Below are 18,810 nucleotides of genomic sequence, written 5' to 3'. Positions count from 1 at the left end.
CAGTATGAAAGTCCTGTAAATTACTTCATTAGAAATTTGACTTCATTCCTAAAAAAAAAGGCATGGAAGTGGTTTCCAAACACTCGCGATTTTTAACCAGTTAAATACCGCTGTCAATCTCGGATAGTGGCATTTACCATGTGCCAGCAGGGGGGTGCATAATTCCTCCTGCCCATCGGTGCGTCCAGGAAGCGCTCATGATAGACTGGGGTTCGCTGATGACCCCCATGTCTATCCTCCGATGAACACTTTCCTTTACCTAGCATTCATAAGAGATTATGATTTCTTCTACACATAGCTGATTTTTTTTTAACTTTTAATTGTAGTTACTAGTCCTGTTAGGAGACATGAAGCTGAAGTCGATTGCTTCTGCTATACAGAATGGTGTATCAGCACTATGCAAGCCCGCAAAATAAGGGACACGACTTAGGATGTACCAATATGTCCAAGGTCGTGAAGGGGTTAAAAAAAAAGCAGCCGATGTTGAAATTATTTCCAATAGTGCACGGTAAAAAAAAAGTGAAAATATCTGTTTAATTTTTGATGAAATCATATGTCAGCATGATTTCCCAATAAAATATTAGACCTTTCAAAAATAAAAATAATAAATAAATATTCAAACTCTACACCTCTCCATCCATGGAAACTGATTTTATAGGAAGCAATAGCAAAATTACAACTCTGCATAGATTTTTAATTGGTGCAAGTCATTGAGTGTGACTGCCCACTGCAGAGTAAGCGAGACTTTACATCTATAGATTATAGTTTATAATGAAAGTATTTCCAGAACTTTCTACACAATTCTATTTAATAATTCCTGTATAAGCAAAACTATCATATCAGTTATAGATATGTCAGTACATCTGCCAACATGCAGTATACAATCAGACAGTTACTTGTCCCATAAACCATTGCATTTTTGGATAAGAGTGGCTACTGCAATACATCAATCCTGGCAGTTTGACTTTTTTTTATCATACTGTTTAAATACCGTATTTTTCGGACCATAAGACGCACTTTTTTTCCCCCCAAATGTTCGGGGAAAGTGGGGGGGTGCGTCTTATAGTCTGAATGTAGGGCTGTGGGGAATGAGGGTGCTGCAGTGGAGCAGGTCATCGGCGGCACGAGCAGGCTGTAACAGCCTGTCGTGACCACGTGAACCTCATCATTTGCACGCCCATCATCTCAGCGCTGAAGCCGGCGCTGACAGGTGGGCGGGATGATGGGCGGGGGGTGCGCGCATAATTAACAGCCGGCCGTGATCACCCCTGGCAACTACAGCCTGGAGTGATCATGTGCGGCTGTATTCACTGCTCCCCGCGCATCCTTATCAGCGCGAGGGGTAGGAAGTACGGAATACTCACCGTTTCCCTGCAGCACCACGATGTCCTCCCGTCTGTCGGTCAGCTGATCTGTGTAGAGAACGGTGAGCACAGCGATGACGTCATCACTGTGCGCGCCACTAGTCACGCAGGTCAGCTGACCGGCAAACAGGACGACGAGCGGTGCTGCAGGGAAATGACCGGTGACGGCTCCACACAGATCAGCGGCGCTGCTGCCGCCACAGACAGAAGGAGGAGCAATGCTGCATGGAGCGAAGAAAGGGGAGTATAAGCGCTTATTGTTTTATTGTGTGATACAGGATACATGCCATATAGCAGGATAGGGGTATATAGCAGGATGGATGGGGGTATATAGCAGGATAAGGGCATATACCAAGATGGCAGTATATATCAGGATGGGGGCATATAGCAGGATGGGGGTATATAGCAGGATAAGGGCATATACTAGGATGGCAGTATATATCAGGATGGCAGTAAATATCAGGATGGGGGCATATAGCAGGATGGGGGTATATAGCAGGATAAGGGCATATATCAGGATGGCAGTATATATATATGGATGGCAGTATATATCAGGATGGCAGTATATATCAGGATGGGGGTATATAGCAGGATGGGGGTATATAGCAGGATGCCAGTATATAGCAGGATGCCAGTATATAGCAGGATGGGGGCTATACCAGGATGAGGGAAATATACTGTATATACAAGGCAGGAGGATCATTATCAGGATGGGGTACCTTAGTAGAGAATTTGGGGACATTACCCCCATAACAGTGTCAGCAGCAGATCCTCGCCCCATAACAGTGTGTCATGACCACATTTTTTGCTTAAAATTTTATTTTCCTATTTTCCTCCTCTAAAACCAGGGTGCATCTCATGGTCCGGTGCATCTTATAGTCCGAAAAATACGGTAATTTTAGAGTTTGAAAGATCAAATGTGATACTAAATATGTTTTAATCTTTTCTTTTATTCCATGATTTTTGAACAAGGAAAAGTGGTGAATTGGGCCTGTATTTATACCCCTGAAAGGGACTCTGTCAGCAGGTTTCTGCAATGTAACCTAAAGACAGCATGCTGCAAGAGTTGAAACAGAAAATTCAGCCGTGCGTGTCCTATCTCCCAGTCTTTTTTTGTTTACCTGCAATGTTAATATAAGCCTCTTTATCTTTAGTGGGTCTCAGGGGCCAGCGAGCGCTATTCAAACTCCACCCCTTCTGCGATTAGCAGCTTCTGTCTATGGAAATATTCACTGAAAGCCTGGTGTGGGTGGGGGCAGCTCTCCCAGCACTACTGCATACAAAATCTAAAATCTTTTACTGTGCCAGAATGGCTGCACCCAGTAATCTGATACATCATTGAACTCAGAGCCTCTTGATGAGGCAGCAAAAACCTGCTGACAGATTCCCTTTAAATAATTTTAGAGTTTGAAAGATCAAAGTTTTAGAAACATGATTATACTTAGTATGTTTTAGTCTTATTTTTTTAAAAAAATCTTGATCTTTGAACAAGGAAAAGAGAGATTTATTGGGTCTTTTTTAAAACTACATTTTTTTTTACTTTATTTTTTTATTCCCCTTTGAGGACTTAAACCTGTGATGCTATATCACACAATATTATATTCCACAATAAAATAGTATTGCAGGATATAGTATAACTGATGTTCTCCTATGAAGCTCAGACCGAGTCTGGGCTGTATAAGAGGACAAGGATAGCAGCCGTCCCCCAGCAGCCATGATAACTTACCAGCAGGGATGATGGAAGTCAGAACGTGCACGCACTTGCAAACAAATGACTGACAGCAACATAGTTTCCTAGTTTTCAAGGTTGAAGGTAGACTTAAGTCCATCGAATTCAACCCATAATTTGATGACTAAATGGAGCTAACGACATTCGTTGCTGTTAGTGGCAGATGGTGGCCAGATACCACAGCCAGTGTTTGCTCCTGCATGGAGCGGGCTCAGCTCCTGAGTCTGCTTCATATGGTCTGTGATCTGTTACAAAAAATGTGTTTATATGATAATTACTATAACGTCTGTAATTAAAAATAAGAATGGATGCAAATATTGTCAGATCCTAATGTTGCAGAATTTCAAGTTTTGTATAGTAAATCTCAATTAGTTTTTAGGTAGTTATTTTTCCTGAAATTGGCCTATAAATAAAATGTATTAAAATGTCGTACTCACGCACTACCCGACAAGCATGTATTATTTCCGTTTCAATTATTTTTTTTTTCATTATGTTTGTAGTTGTATCTCACAGACAGCACTATCTACAATTTCATACAAATCATTATAAATTATATATACATTGAATAGAAATGTATCCGAGTTATTGCATGTGTTTTACAGACAGAGAAATGTGCTTAAAACATTTAAATTGTGGTTAACCTCACAGAATCTAACTTTCTAACATTTAACTATTTGCTCCCAGAGAGTGCTGTACAGTACTACTGTGACCTGCCAAAAAAAAGAAATTAGTCACTTTCTAACTATGGCGCCAAAGGGGTTGATATTGTGGTAACCAATGTCATTACTTCATCATCTAATCAAACAGGAAGCCAAAAGCTTTTTTCAGTGTAGTTGTCAAAACTTACAGACAGATGTCCACCAGCTGATCCAATTCGGAGCAGCTGCATTCATACATGTCTCTGCAGCTCACATGGCTCTGGTTCATGAGGTCTCCCAGCAGCTGAACAGCATTGGCAGGTGCTTCATCACAAACTTTCTTAAAAGCCAGAACTCTTGCGGCCTCACTGTACACGTGCTTAGCTCTTTGGTATAGTCTAAAGGTGGACACTAAGGAAAAAAAAGGAGATGCTTAAAGCTGAGTACTACACACTATTTTTAACCATGTCTATTAATAATTATGTAACTGCCTTATCTTTCTATACAATTAGGCTGTGTTACTATGATACGTTTGCAAGTATATATTTATTGCTTAAAATATATCCTAGTGAAGTGCATACAGTGGAGGTCAGGCAGAAAATACTTTTAGGACACGTTCACACGTCCAGTATTTTACCTCAGTATTTGTAAGCCAGAATCAGGAGAGGAACAATTAGAGGAAAAGTATAATAGAAACATGTCACCACTTTTACATTACTTACCCACTCCTGGTTACAAATACTGATGTAAAATACTGAACAAATAATCAAAGTGACGTGTGCAATGTAAACAAGAATCCCTGGTAGACCCCACAATTTGCCAATACAGATAAGGATAATGTACAATGATAGCACAGATTACCTGTAAGATGTCCAATGTACACGTGCATCACACTCCCCAATGTACGTTTCGCAGTACCTTATTCAGGAGGTAAGAGACTCTCACTTTGTTACCTTATACTATTTTGCTGCTCTGGTTCTGTCATTATTTGGGATTGTATATGGTCGCCGTGGTTAGACATCTAACACTCCAGCACTTTATTATCAATAGTGACTACACATTACCATCTGCTGCTATATATATATATATATATATATATATATATATATATATATATATATCACTTCACCAGGAGAAATTATTTGTTACCACCCGCTGCTATGTAGCTAATTTACACTCACATCCTGTCTTTTTTATTTTACAGCACTTTTTATTTAATTAATTAATGGAATATATTTAAATACAATTATAAACTTTTTTGTTTATATGTTGTAGTACTGTCCAGGATCTACTTGGTGGCATATGTACACATTTATAATTGTTGAAGCGGTAATTTGATTGATTAGTGGCTTCCTTGTATGTTATTTTGCACAGTCTCTGGTTTTTGTACCTACCATTATTGCCATTATTATACTTGATTGTATACTATTAATTGGTATAATTTAAATTGTGCGTTATCCATTGATATTTCATTGTGTTCATGTGGTTTTTACTTGTACCTGGTTTTTCTTATATTTATCAATAAACATTTGTGATTTTATTTATACAAAACTTCATGTCGGTTTTTCTTTTTTGGTGAATTTGGCTATAAAAGGTGTATGCATAGAGTTGAAACCAAAAGTTTACATACACTATCTAAAAATACACATATGCATGTTTTTCTCACTGTCTGACATGAAATCAGAATAAACCTTTCCCGTTTTAGGTCAATCAGGATTGCCAAAATTATTTAGGTTTGCCAAATGCCAGAATAATGAGATAGAGAATGTTTAAGGCATGTTTATTACTTTCTGCAAAGTCAAATGTTTACATACATTTCATACAAATGTCAAACACTGACAGCGCAATATAAAGGGCCGCAGCAGGGATTGCATGGTTCCCTCTTGCTATCGGTGGCTCCGTGACGCGATCACGGGGCACCAATATGTTGTCATGGTAGCGCGGGGTTAGCTCCTGATCTCTAATGCTGCCATGACTCACTTCCTGTGAACCGACAGAGCGCTGGCACTCACAGGAGATGAGCATTTCTGCTGATCAGAACTATGTAGAAATACAACTATCATTTCCGGTAGCTGAATCAAAGAATTTCTAACAGCAGTCAACCTATAATTGTTTTTTGTTGTTTTTTGTTTTTTTTTTAAATGTACCCTTTAAGTTACCTACTATTCTTATTTGATTATCTAATGAAATATTTGAGTCTTGTGTAAGTCACAATTATGGACAAAGGATCTAAGTAAGCTAATAACACACAGAGAGGTGGACAGAATAAATACTACTTAGCACACGAAAGTTCCTTACTGTTACATTTCAAGTTACAACATCTGTTTGAATATTTCCAAAGCATAAATACGGGAAATATCATAAATGTTATAATCCAAGGAATGGCAATTTTCGTCACTTCAGGTACTGCAAAACTACAACTACAGTCAAATTCATTTATGATGTGACGGTTTTTGTCTTGTCTTAACCTGAATATTGCTGCTTCTTTTCCTACATTTGTAATAAAAAAAAGTGAACCCTTTGAAATTATCGATATTTACATTCATGGGTTCACTAACTCAATAAAAGACAAGAACAGTAGAACAGTCTGTTTTTTTTATTATTATTATTATTATTATAGTTCGAATATGTCTATAATCGTGAAGTGGATAACAATCATGCTATATATTACTTGCAATCACGGCAAAAATGAAGTAATTGCAAAGTGGTAACTTCTTCTGACTTGGTCATTTAACGTTCCAAACAAAATATGCTCTCAGAAGAGTGGATGTTTTTCATACCTGTATTATGGAAATTAACACCTAGACCTCCCATGACTCATTAGGTCTGTTAAAGAATATCCAAACTTTCTTACTGTTTTTTTCAAAACTAGTAAGCACTTGAGTTGCTTGCAGATAGGTGGGGGTCTGGATTCAGAGACCGCCACTGATTGTGCACTAAACAACTGTGAGATGCACACTTCAGCGGAAAGCAGCACACATCTCCTATATAAGCACACACACAACGCACAATATGGATTCTCCACTGATCTGCAGGCAACTCAAGTAAATGCAAAATATTGAAAATCAATAAGAGTTTAATTTTTAAAAGGGTGGTTCAGCCTTGGGGTCATGCTATGTGACTACAAACATGTGAATTCTCTCAATACCCATTGTCAGAATTCTCCAGTGCCGGCTCAAGGAGTATGCTGGCGCATGACCCCCAAATATGCGGTTTACATACATGCGGTCAAGAACAGACTTGATGTGTGCGGCCTGTCTCAATACAAGTGAATTGAGTGAGGCTGGATAGTCTAGTCAGAATGTGGTTGGAAGTATGCCAGAATCCGCTCCCAGCATCAGGGAATCCTGACAGCGCAAACAGAGACGTATCCCAAGGCTGAAATATCCTTTTAAAGTATTATAAGATTCTATGGTAACCTAACTCCAGTTTTGATGAAGCTTGGAAAGTCCAATATTGCGTAATAGGGGCACAGAAAACGCCCATAGAAATCTCCTATGAATGAGGCCAAAAGTGGATAGAAAATCTCAATACTTTAAAATGCTGGAAAAGCACAGGTGCTACTCTGGAAACAACATTTTATGGATCCTTGTGCAACAAAAAATGTTTACAAATACCTCCTGAGTCCTGATTTTTAGGAAATCTAAAATCAAGCACAATTAGATTTATTCATGTTAACTGACTGTACCAGGGATCATTCCACAAGTGAAAAATCAAAGTTCACCACGCAATATACTTAATTTAACCCTAGAACGCGCAAGCATAACAATCTACCATAAAAAACAAATGACCTAGCAGGCCTGCGAGGCCCCAGGTATGTGTTCTAGGGTTAACATAAGATGAAGTATGCCTGCGTCTGGGTAAATTAAACATTGATAAATCCCCAGGGCCAGATGGCATTCATCCACAAATATTGAAAGAATTGAGCTCAGTAATCGACAGACCGCTGTATCTCATCTTCTTATACTCGCTTGTAACAGGGTTGGTGCCTCAGGATTGGAGGATTGCTGATGTGGTTCCGATGTTTAAGAAAGGTAAGAGGGTGGATCCAGGCAACTACCGTCCAGTAAGCCTGACATCAGTAGTATGTAAAGTTTTTGAAGGCATTTTAAGGGATGACATGCAAAAATATATTGCAGAAAATAATATAATAACTGACGGACAGCATGGATTCATGAAAGATAAGTCGTGTCTAACCAACCTGTTGGGGTTCTATGAGGGGGTAAGTGCAAACCTGGATATTGGTAATGCAGCTGATGTGATTTATTTGGACTTTGCAAAGGCATTTGATACTGTACCACATAATAGCCTTAGGGTATGTGCGCACGTTGCTTTTTACCTGCTTTTTACCTGCTTTTTTTCTGCGCTGTTTAATGCCAAAATGGATGTGTTCTTCTATTCAAGCAAAGTCTATGGGAATTTGGGTTTCTTGTTCACACTATGTTGTTCAAAATGCTGCCTTTTTGTGGCAGAACTTTGGTCAAAAACTCAGCTTTGCAGTGCAAAACCCAAATGGCAAAAACAATTGACATGTTGCTTCTTTGAAAAGCTGAGTTTTTGACCAAAGTTCTGCCACAAAAAGGCAGCATTTTGAACAACATAGTGTGAACAAGAAACCCAAATTCCCATAGACTTTGCTTGAATAGAAGAACACATCCATTTTGCAGCGCAGAAGAAAAAGCAGCAAAAAAGCAGGTAAAAAGCAGGTAAAAAGCAACGTGCGCACATACCCTTATACTAAAGCTCCAGAAGCAAGGACTAGGGGAACCTATATGCAACTGGGTAAGGAATTGGCTAAAAGATAGGAAACAAAGAGTAGTCATAAATGGTACATTCTCTAAATGGGCTATAGTCAGCAGTGGGGTGCCACAGGGATCTGTGCTAGGACCGATTCTTTTTAATCTCTTTATTAATGACCTTGTGGATGGGATTGATAGTAAAGTGTCAGTCTTTGCTGATGACACCAAACTATGTAGGATATTAAAAACTGACCTTGATAGTACAATATTACAAAAAGATCTGGATAAGATGTCAGAATGGGCAGATACTTGGCAAATGAGATTTAATGTTGATAAATGTAAAGTAATGCATATAGGACGTAGTAATCTTATAGCTGCGTATACTTTAAATGGAAGTAAACTCGGGACTACAGAACAGGAGAAGGACTTGGGTATTCTTATTACAAATAAGCTGTTGCAGCATTATTCAATGTCAAGCAGCTGCTGCTAAAGCAAACAAGATTTTAGGGTGTATAAAAAGAGAGATTAGATCCCGTGATCCCAACGTATTGTTACCCCTCTATAAATCACTTGTAAGGCCGCATCTGGAATATGGAATCCAGTTTTGGGCTCAACATTTTAAAAAGGACATTCAAAAGTTAGAATCAGTTCAAAGGCGGCTAACTAGACTACTACAAGGAATGTAAGGCCTCACATATGATGACAGGTTGAAAAAGTTAGATATGTTTAGCTTAGAAAAAGACGTCTCAGAGGAGATCTCATTTATTTGTATAAATACATGTGTGGTCAATATAAAGGACTGGCACATGACTTATTTCTTCCAAAGACAATACTAAGGACCATGGGACACTCACTGCGAGTGGAAGAAAAGCGATTCCGGCAGCTAAATAGGAAAGGGTTCTTTACAGTTAGAGCAGTCAGACTGTGGAATGCCCTACCACAAGAGGTAGTAATGGCAGATACTATAACAGCTTTTAAAAAAGGGCTGGATGATTTCCTCAGTACACACAACATTGTTGGTTATAAGTGACTTAGGGAGAAAATGTAGAACTGGTGGAGGAAGGTTGAACTAGATGGACCTAGGTCTTTTTTCAACCTAAGTAACTGTGTAACTATGTAACACAAAGGACTTGATTCATCAGTTGTATTTTTTCATTTAAGTGGTTTTTCTTTTTCTATCTTATTATTTATTTGTTCATGAATTTTGCATAAAAAACAATGTTATTTGTTTTAGGCTAAGTTCACATTTCCGTTGATTTGTATCAGTCACATGCGTCGCTTGACGCATGTGACTGATGCGCTGTTCAACGCTGTACAACGGATGACAAAGAACAGAATTCTTTGTCGGATTCCGTTGTGTGCGGGGGGCGGAGTTCGGGGGGCAGAGCCGAGCGGGGGGCGGGGCCAGGCGCTGAGGATGTCAGTGGAAGTGCTGCGGTCTGCATGGCTGGGGAAAGGTGAGTGTATCTGTGAGTGAGTGAGTGTGTATGTGCATGTATGTATGTATGTATGTATGTATGTGTGTGCACATGCAAAGTGCGGGAGGGGGCGGAGCCGAGCAGGGGGCGGGGCCAGACGAGGGTGTCAGTGGCAGTGCTTGTCTGCATGGCTGGGGACAGGTGTGTGTGTGTGTGTGTGTGTGTGTGTACATACATGTGCGGAGTGCGGGAGGGGGCGGGGCCGAGCGGGGAAGTGTCGGCCTCCCTGCACACGTAACCAGCCTAAATATCGGGTAACAGCAAAGCACCCGATGTTTACCTTGGTTACCCGATATTTACCTTGGTTACGGGCCTACACCGCTTAGCGCTGGCTCCTTGCACCGTAACCAGGGTAAATATCGGGTAACCAACCAAAGCTGGTGACGTGTGCAGGGAGCCAGAGAGCATGCGCAGCGAAATCCGACGGATCTCGCTGCTCAAAAAACGTTACATGCTGCGTTCCCCCCGCCCGGCGGTCAGTCGTTCCACGACTGATCAGTCGGGCGGAGGGTGCAACGCAGCATCATCAGTCACAATCCGCTGCTCATACAAGTCTATGGGAGCAGCGGAATCCGCTAAACGGATTCCGCTGTTTACAAGAGCAGCGGATTGTGACTGATAGATTTTAGCGGAAATGTGAACTTAGCCTTACACAAAATTCAGTTTTACAAATAAATTAGCAAGAAAAGATGATTTTTTTTTTTGGCTAAAATGTAGCAATATTTATGCAAAAACAAAAATAAGATTCAGATTTTCATACTGATCACTCCAGGGCTGGACTATAGTTCATTTGCACACAAAAAAAAATGTGTAACTGTTTGTGCAACTTTGTTTGGAGACCCCAAACCGCCATTAAAAAACAAACAAACAAACAAACAAAAAAAAGAAAACAAAACAGATCAGCATATAAAATAGACTTTAAAAAAGCAGAATAAAAATCAAATGAAAAACAGGTAAGAAACACTAAAAACTATACAACAGAAGCACAAATTAATCAGTCCAGGGGCATACAAAGAAATCATGGGGCCCCACAGCAAAAGTTCTAATTGCCCCCCTTCCTGAAAAAAAAGAAAATTACATAAATTATTAATATTCGTCTGGGTTACATAAGAACATATCTCACAAATTTGCAGCCCTTACAAAGTGATTTTCATCCTATTGAAGCCCCTAGATTCTACTTTCATTGCACCCATAAAGTATTATGCTAACAAAAGTGCCACACGAACACTGTATGATCCCCCACAATGAGTTCCCCACAGTACCCTCCACATGCACAGTATGATGACCCTTATGTACCACCCTCAACTATCCCAGCAAAGTATGTTGACCCACAACACAGTATGATCCTCAACTGTGACCTCCAAACAGCCTTCCATGCAGTATAATGGGCCTACATACAATATAAAATGGCCTCCACTAGCTTTTCAAACAGTATAATGACCCCCACACAGCACTCCACATAGTATGATGGATCCCACACAAACCTTCAAACTGTATAATTGCCTGCATACAATATAAGTGCACTCAAATAGACCTCCATAATGTATAAAGGCTCCCTCATATCCCTCCAAGTATTATAACGGCCCCGAGATAGCCCTCCAAATAGTATTTTGGCCTCCACATAGCCCCCCCAAATATTATAATGGACCCCACATAGCCTTCAATATAGTATAATTGACCCCACATAGTCCTCCATATAGGATTATGCACTCCCATAGTCCTCCATATAGTATAATTTGCCACACATATTGCTCCATATAGTATAATACACCCTATAGTCTTCTATATAGTATAATGCATCCCTCATAGTACTCCATATATTATAATGCACCCCGTATAGCCCTCCATATAGCAAATGCACCTCCATAGAATAAAATGCACCCCCCATAGTCCTCCATATAGTATAATCTGTCACACATAGTCCTCCATATAGTATTATGCACCCCATAGTCCATCATATATTATAATGCACCCTCATAGTCCTCCATATAGCATAATGCACCCCTCCTAGTCCTCCATATATTATAATGCATACCCTGTAGTCCACAAAGCAAGAAGTTGTCCGGCACCAGAGACCAATCACATACGTAGCTCCACTTAAAAAGTAAACTCCATCATGTATCAACAGTAGAACCGGGCGATGCTCGACCTAACAGTGAGCCCACAAATCCAAATCCAGTAAGGAAGAAAAGAAAACAGGTGGCACTCACTCTTTATAAAAAACCTTCTTTATTTCAACCAAAAATTAAAATCACAGGGGAGGGATGCGGGAGACGTCTCGAACAATGGTGACCGTTTCGTGCACAGCGGCGCCTCATCCGGTCCTCCCCTGTGATTTTAATTTTTGTATAAAATAAAGAAGGGTTTTTTATAAAGGGTGAGTGCCATCTGTTTTATTTTCTTCCATACTGGATACCCTATAGTCTTCCATGCAGTATAATGTACACGCCATAGTCCTCCATACATTATAATGTACCCCATAATCCTCCTTATATTATAATGCACCCGATAGTGGCATGTGTCCTGCAGCTATGAAAATGTAGGCACAGCAGGCGTGCAGTTGTGATGTGATTGCAACGTCAGATAACTGACATAGTGGAAAAATGATGGAGGAGGGAGCATAGAGCTCCCAGTTTCATCATTGCTTTCAAGTGGAGTGGCATCCATGATGCTGATACAGTTGAAAGTAGGCGGGAGGGAGAGACCTAACAAGCCCGGGAAGCCTCCCGTACGGCTTTTCCCACTCCATTCCTTGAGAATCTAGATCTAACCCATGTGTATTAATAAGGACAGACTTGTCAATCATCTGGCACAGAAGAGAAGAAAATCCAGCTAGGTTCCACATTGGATTAGTTAAGTCATTCCCTATAGTCCCAGGCTGGATTTTCAAATTATGTTTTCTTTGAAACGGCCCAGCATTTCAGACAAAGATATACCTGGCTGCAATCACACAGCCAGGATATGCATCATGCTGCCTGAGGTTTGTGCACTACAAATTTAGTGACAGGTTCCTTTTAAAGGGCCTTGTCACATGAGTTATGATATGCAGCCAAACCAGAACCTCCATTTGCAGCATGTGTTTTGTGGTTTTTGCTCCACATCAGTGCTAAACAGGAGAATTAAATATGCAAATAGCTTCTCCATAGAGTAAGAGAACAGTGACTCTACTGTAATCTATTTGAAATAGCAATCATAACTTTATCCCTAATGCCCCCTGTCAAATGCATCTCATCCAGCCAACCAGTTCTTCTGCTATGCACCGATGAGGGACAAAAGTTCTGAAAACATTACTGCAAAAGAAGGTTCTGGTTTGTCTGTATATTTTAAGTCATGTGGCAAGGATCTTTAAAGAGTCAATACCGATGTTTAGGATTGCTCTTACGAAGCTGGAGAAAATGAGCGTTAAGTACTAGGACTCTGTGCCAGTATATTTCTCTTTACTGTAAGCAATGATTAGGGGCAAACACCGCACAAAATTGCGTCTGCAAATGGAGTTCCTGGTTTGGAATTTTATTCTAAGCTCTTTTAAAGGGCCTTGACTTTTTAAGATTGCTACAGGTGTTACTGGAGTTTGTTAACTTCATCTCAGGTTATTTGCATATTTAAAGGGAATCTGTCATCAAGTTTTTCCCATATAATGTATGGATAGCACCTGTATACCCTTATATATAGCATTAAAAAATGCTGTATATATGTCCCACATCGATCTGCATAAGCGATGGTCAGGGGCTAGTGGCCTTCACCAGCCGAAGTCAGGGAAAGGTCCAATTGTACTCCCAGCATCTGCCCTTGCTGCCACCCAAGGCAAGAAATGGGAGCTTCTTACTCCCCTCCCGAGAGAGGATGAGTCTAGAGTTCAGGTAGGAGCGGAACCTAAGGACCACACACTCCCTCCTAAAGGGTGCTTTACACGCTGCAACATCACTAGAGATTGCTAGCGATGTCGTGAGCGATAGCACCCGCCCCCGTCATTGGTGCGATATGTGGTGATCGTTGCCGTAGCGAACATTATCGCTACGGCAGCGTCACACGCACATACCTGTTCTGCGTCGTCGCAGGAGACACCAAACAATCACTCCTTCAAGGAGGAGGTGCGTTCGGAGTCACAGCGACGTCACAAAACGGCCGTCTAACAGAAGAGGAGGGGAGGAGATGAGCGGCCAGAACATGCTGCCCACCTCCTTCCTTCCTTATTGCCGGTGGACGCAGGTAAGGAGATGTTCGTCATTCCTGCGGTGTCACACATAGCGATGTGTGATGCTGCAGGAACGACGAACAACTAGCGACATGCCCCACCATCGATATTATGAAAAGGAGCGACGTGTCAACGATCAATGATTTTTGACATTTTTGCGATCGTTGATCGTCACTCCTAGGTGTCACATGCTGCGATGTCGCTCACGACGCTGGATGTGCGTCACTAACGACGTGACCCCGACGATATATCGTTAGCAATGTCGCAGCATGTAAAGCTTTAGACCTTGTCTTTCTAAAAATAAGGCTTGTTTATTAAGTTACAGATGCTGCTAGGGAAATGTAGTATTATATTGTGGCTATTCAAATGAAAGGCTATCCTTGCAATCTATTTGGGCAGGCTCGGGCTGTGTCTAAGGTGCTCTGTGAATTTGGCGGTGGCATAAAGGGCATATAAAGGGGGTTGTGCAGGTAGGACTGTGTGATAAGAACATGTAAGCATAAATAGAATGTGCCACCTGAATACAAACTAATTTTGCTGGGGGCAAAAAGTACAATATATTGTATTCATAGCGTAACTGTCTGTAATCTAATATAAGGCTTGTATCAAAGGGAATATCCAAGACTGTTTTTGTATTTTCTCTATGAGTCTAAGCACTTATCGTCAGGCGTTTGCTAACCATCTGCCTGTTCCGGCATGTGACAATCTCTCCTGGCTGACACCAGTCACAGACCGCTCCTGCTAGCGCTTCACCTGTTTCTTGTGACATGTCCACAGAGCTGTTGCTTCTTTACACTTTGCTCTGTCGATGAGATGTCACTGCCAACCTTATGTTGATTGACAGTTGGCTCCCCACTGTGTTAGTCCCTAATAGCCCCTATAAATAAAGCAATGCGATTTATTTTGGATTTTCGATAATGAGTTTTCCCAATTTTTAAAGTTGCTCCAAAGAAACAAATTTTATAAACTATACATTACATGATTATATGGTATTTAGCTACAATTTCATTTACTAAACTAAATGTTTTATTTTTCTTTTGGTGGAATATATTTGATGGATTAGCTTAATTTCCAGTGTGAACAACAGATCCACAAGTGCACTGGTTTGTATCAGCAGTAGGGTGTAGACCAGCTCAAGACAGACGATGACCAAGATATTGGATTCCATTAAAAGTTTCTACTTAAAACGTGCAGGACGTCTGGGTCTGTACAAATGATAGATTTCGGCTAGCACTGCATAGCTTCGGTTTAATTGCCTCAAGTGGAGACAGGATAACATTAATCCAGCCTTCCGTTTTGTCTTATTATGTAGTATAGTACTGTATATTAGGCAAACGTTTTAAAAAAAATAAATTACAGAAAAATAAAATATGTAAATATATATATATATATATATATATATATATATATATAAAAAAAAAAATTTTTATTTGCTTTTTGCTTAAATCCCAATTAAAAAAGAGTTATGAGCAATGACAAATCTGCAGCAAAGCAGGTGATGCTTTCAGGCTATTACAGGAAAGTTGGGGGGCTATATATAGGTAATATAGCCATACATATACAGAGAAATATGTCTTTAGGGGTAAAAAGGAAATAGCTGCAACAATCAATTATGCTGAAATGTCTTTAACAAAAATTACAGAAAGAAAGCTGAAAAAAATGCCAGTTACATGTGTTTCTAGTTATCCCAACTGCTGAGCCTCCTATCACATGGAGTTCCAGTGAAGTAAATACCAATCCTCTAAGTTTTTCTATTCTGTTATTTAAAGTACTATTGAGTTTTATAAAATTCAATCTACTCATTATGAAAGACATCATTTGAATTGCAAAAAGGTGATTATCATCTTTTAACTCCCTCAGGGCCAAGCCTATTCAAGCATTAAGGGTGTTGGCTACCTTCTAGCTGTTTTTTTTTTAACCAATAAGCTGTTAATAGTATTATTTGCAACTCAACAGTTGATAGTTATGTGCAGTTCCACTCCTCTATTCTGCAAAAAGCACAGCACTTTACTCCTCCTTTTTTCTTTATAACAATTAGGGTTTTTGCAACAGCTATTTCAGTTTCATATATCTAATAACTGATAATATTTCTGGATTGAAATGAGGTTTATTGTACTAACAGAAAATGTGCAATCCGCATTTAAACAAAATTTGACCGGTGCAAAAGTATGGGCACCCTTATCAATTTCTTGATTTGAACACTCCTAACTACTTTTTACTGACTTACTAAAGCACTAAATTGGTTTTGTAACCTCATTGAGCTTTGAACTTCATAGGCAGGTGTATCCAATCATGAGAAAAGGTATTTAAGGTGGCCACTTGCAAGTTGTTCTCCTATTTGAATCTCCTATGAAGAGTGGCATCATGGGGTCCTCAAAACAACTCTCAAATGATCTGAAAACAAAGATTATTAAACATAGTTGTTCAGGGGAAGGATCTAAAAAGTTGTTTCAGAGATTTAAACTGTCAGTTTCCACTGTGAGGAACATAGTAAGGAAATGGAAGAACACAGGTACAGTTCGTGTTAAGCCCAGAAGCGGCCGGCCAAGAAAAATATCAGAAAGGCAGAGAAGAAGAATTGTGAGAACAGTCAAGGACAATCCACAGACCACCTCCAAAGACCTGCAGCTTCATCTTGCTGCAGATGGTGTCAATGTGCATCGGTCAACAATACAGCGCACGTTGCACAAGGAGAAGCTGTATGGGAGAGTGATGCGAAAGAAGCCGTTTCTATAAGCACGCCACAAACAGAGTCGCCTGAGGTATGCAAAAGCACATTTGGACAAGCCAGTTACATTTTGGAAGAAGGTCCTGTGGACTGATGAAATAAAGATTGAGTTGTTTGGTCATACAAAAATGCATTATGCATGGAAGCAAAAAAACACGGCATTCCAAGTAAAGCACTTGCTACCCACAGTAAAATTTGGTGGAGGTTCCATCATGCTTTGGGGCTGTGTGGCCAATGCCGACACCGGGATTCTTGTTAAAGTTGAGGGTCGCATGGATTCAACTCAGTATTAGCAGATTCTTGACAATAATGTGCAAGAATCAGTGACGAAGTTGAAGTTACGCAGGGGATGGATATTTCAGCAAGACAATGATCCAAAACACCACTCCAAATCTACTCAGGCATTCATGCAGAGGAACAATTACAATGTTCTGGAATGGCTATCCCAGTCCCCAGACCTGAATATCATTGAACATCTGTGGGATGATTTGAAGCGTGCTGTCCCTGCTCGGCGACCATCAAACTTAACTGAACTGGAATTGTTTTGTAAACAGGAATGGTCAAATATACCTTCATCTAGGATCCAGGAACTCATTAAAGCTACAGGAAGCGACTAGAGGCTGTTATTTTTGCAAAAGGAGGATCTACAAAATATTAATGTCACATTTATGTTGAGGTGCCCATACTTTTGCACCGGTCAAATTTTGTTTAAATGCGGATTGCACATTTTCTGTTAGTACAATAAATCTCATTTCAATCCAGAAATATTACTCAGTCCATTAGTTATTAGATATATGAAACTGAAATAGCTATTGCAAAACCCCAAATTGTTATAAAGAAAAAAGGTTAACATTGATAGGGGTGCCCAAACTTTTTCATATGACTGTAACCTACCCGGTCCATCAGTGACCTTCATTAAATAATAATAGGGAACTCGAGTCTGCATAGTGCAGTGTTATTCAATTAACTGCTAGAGAACAGGAGTTTTCTTGGTTTTTGCTTTGCTGCTTCCAAGGAGACATGACTTTTTAATTTTCCGCCCAAGAAGTCGGGTAAGGACTTGTTTTATTGTGAGATGAGTTATATTTTTCCATGTCACTATTTTGAGTTATTTATAACTTATTGGTGAACATTTATTTTTAACACTTTAAAAAAAAACCCAAAAAGACATTCCGGCAACTTGTTTTTGTGTTATTAACAGAAGCAATGACATATGACACATCAAGAGAGTGTTGTTCTGCTTTTTTTTTTTTATCGTCAGGTTGTAGTATTTGTAAACTGATGTACACATTTTTATTATGGTTAAAATAGATAGAAAAATAATTAAGACTTCAAAATTAGCGCTTTGAAGGGTTCCTATTAGTGATTATTATTCAATAAAAGTTAGTGCAGGTAGGGAATACTAAGGAATATTTAATGCAAGCATATTAGAAATTAGTATAGAGTATGGCACTAAATAGATAGGGATTTAGATTAAAATGTCTTTAGCCTTCCAACCGCCCTTTTAAGATCAGGACTCTCCCAGGGCCATATCATAACTTCAAGGATTCCTTGTTCTTCTTTATGCTGGAAATAGTTCCTAATGACATGGTATATTTAGGGTCATTGTCTTCCTGCAGAATAAATTTAGAGCCAATCAATTTAGAGCCTCCCATATGGTACTTCATAATGGATAAGTATCTGAATATGTTTTTACTATTGAGGACACCATTAATCCTATTAGAGTTGGTATGAATCGATTCACACAGACCAATCAGCCACAGGAGTAATCAGATAGGAGCTGTGAGAACCGCCTTCTAAATGTCGTCATCCTTGACTCTTCTTTTGATTAGCTGGCCTTGCACAATGTCATTACTGAGGCATGTAGCACATATGACATCACACTAGGCTGCCTAATTAAAAGCGTGGATGCGGTCATGTAAGAGACGGTTCTCTGAAC

At 39.8% G+C, this 18,810-nt stretch overlaps 1 protein-coding gene across 1 annotated transcript in view; it reads right to left on the bottom strand.

The window, feature by feature from the left end:
* Positions 1 to 18,810, bottom strand: part of GALK2 (galactokinase 2) — a 374,056-nt gene that overhangs the window by 35,364 nt on the left and 319,882 nt on the right. The window contains exon 9 of the mRNA XM_075345810.1: positions 3,941 to 4,142. Coding sequence (XP_075201925.1) covers positions 3,941 to 4,142 — 202 coding nt within the window. The remainder of the gene's footprint in view (positions 1 to 3,940; positions 4,143 to 18,810) is intronic.

Source organism: Anomaloglossus baeobatrachus, chromosome 4, assembly GCF_048569485.1.
Source record: "Anomaloglossus baeobatrachus isolate aAnoBae1 chromosome 4, aAnoBae1.hap1, whole genome shotgun sequence".
NCBI lineage: Eukaryota > Metazoa > Chordata > Amphibia > Anura > Aromobatidae > Anomaloglossus > Anomaloglossus baeobatrachus.
The sequence above is the reverse complement of the archived record's forward strand: the minus strand, read 5'-3'. Positions and strand labels throughout refer to the sequence as shown.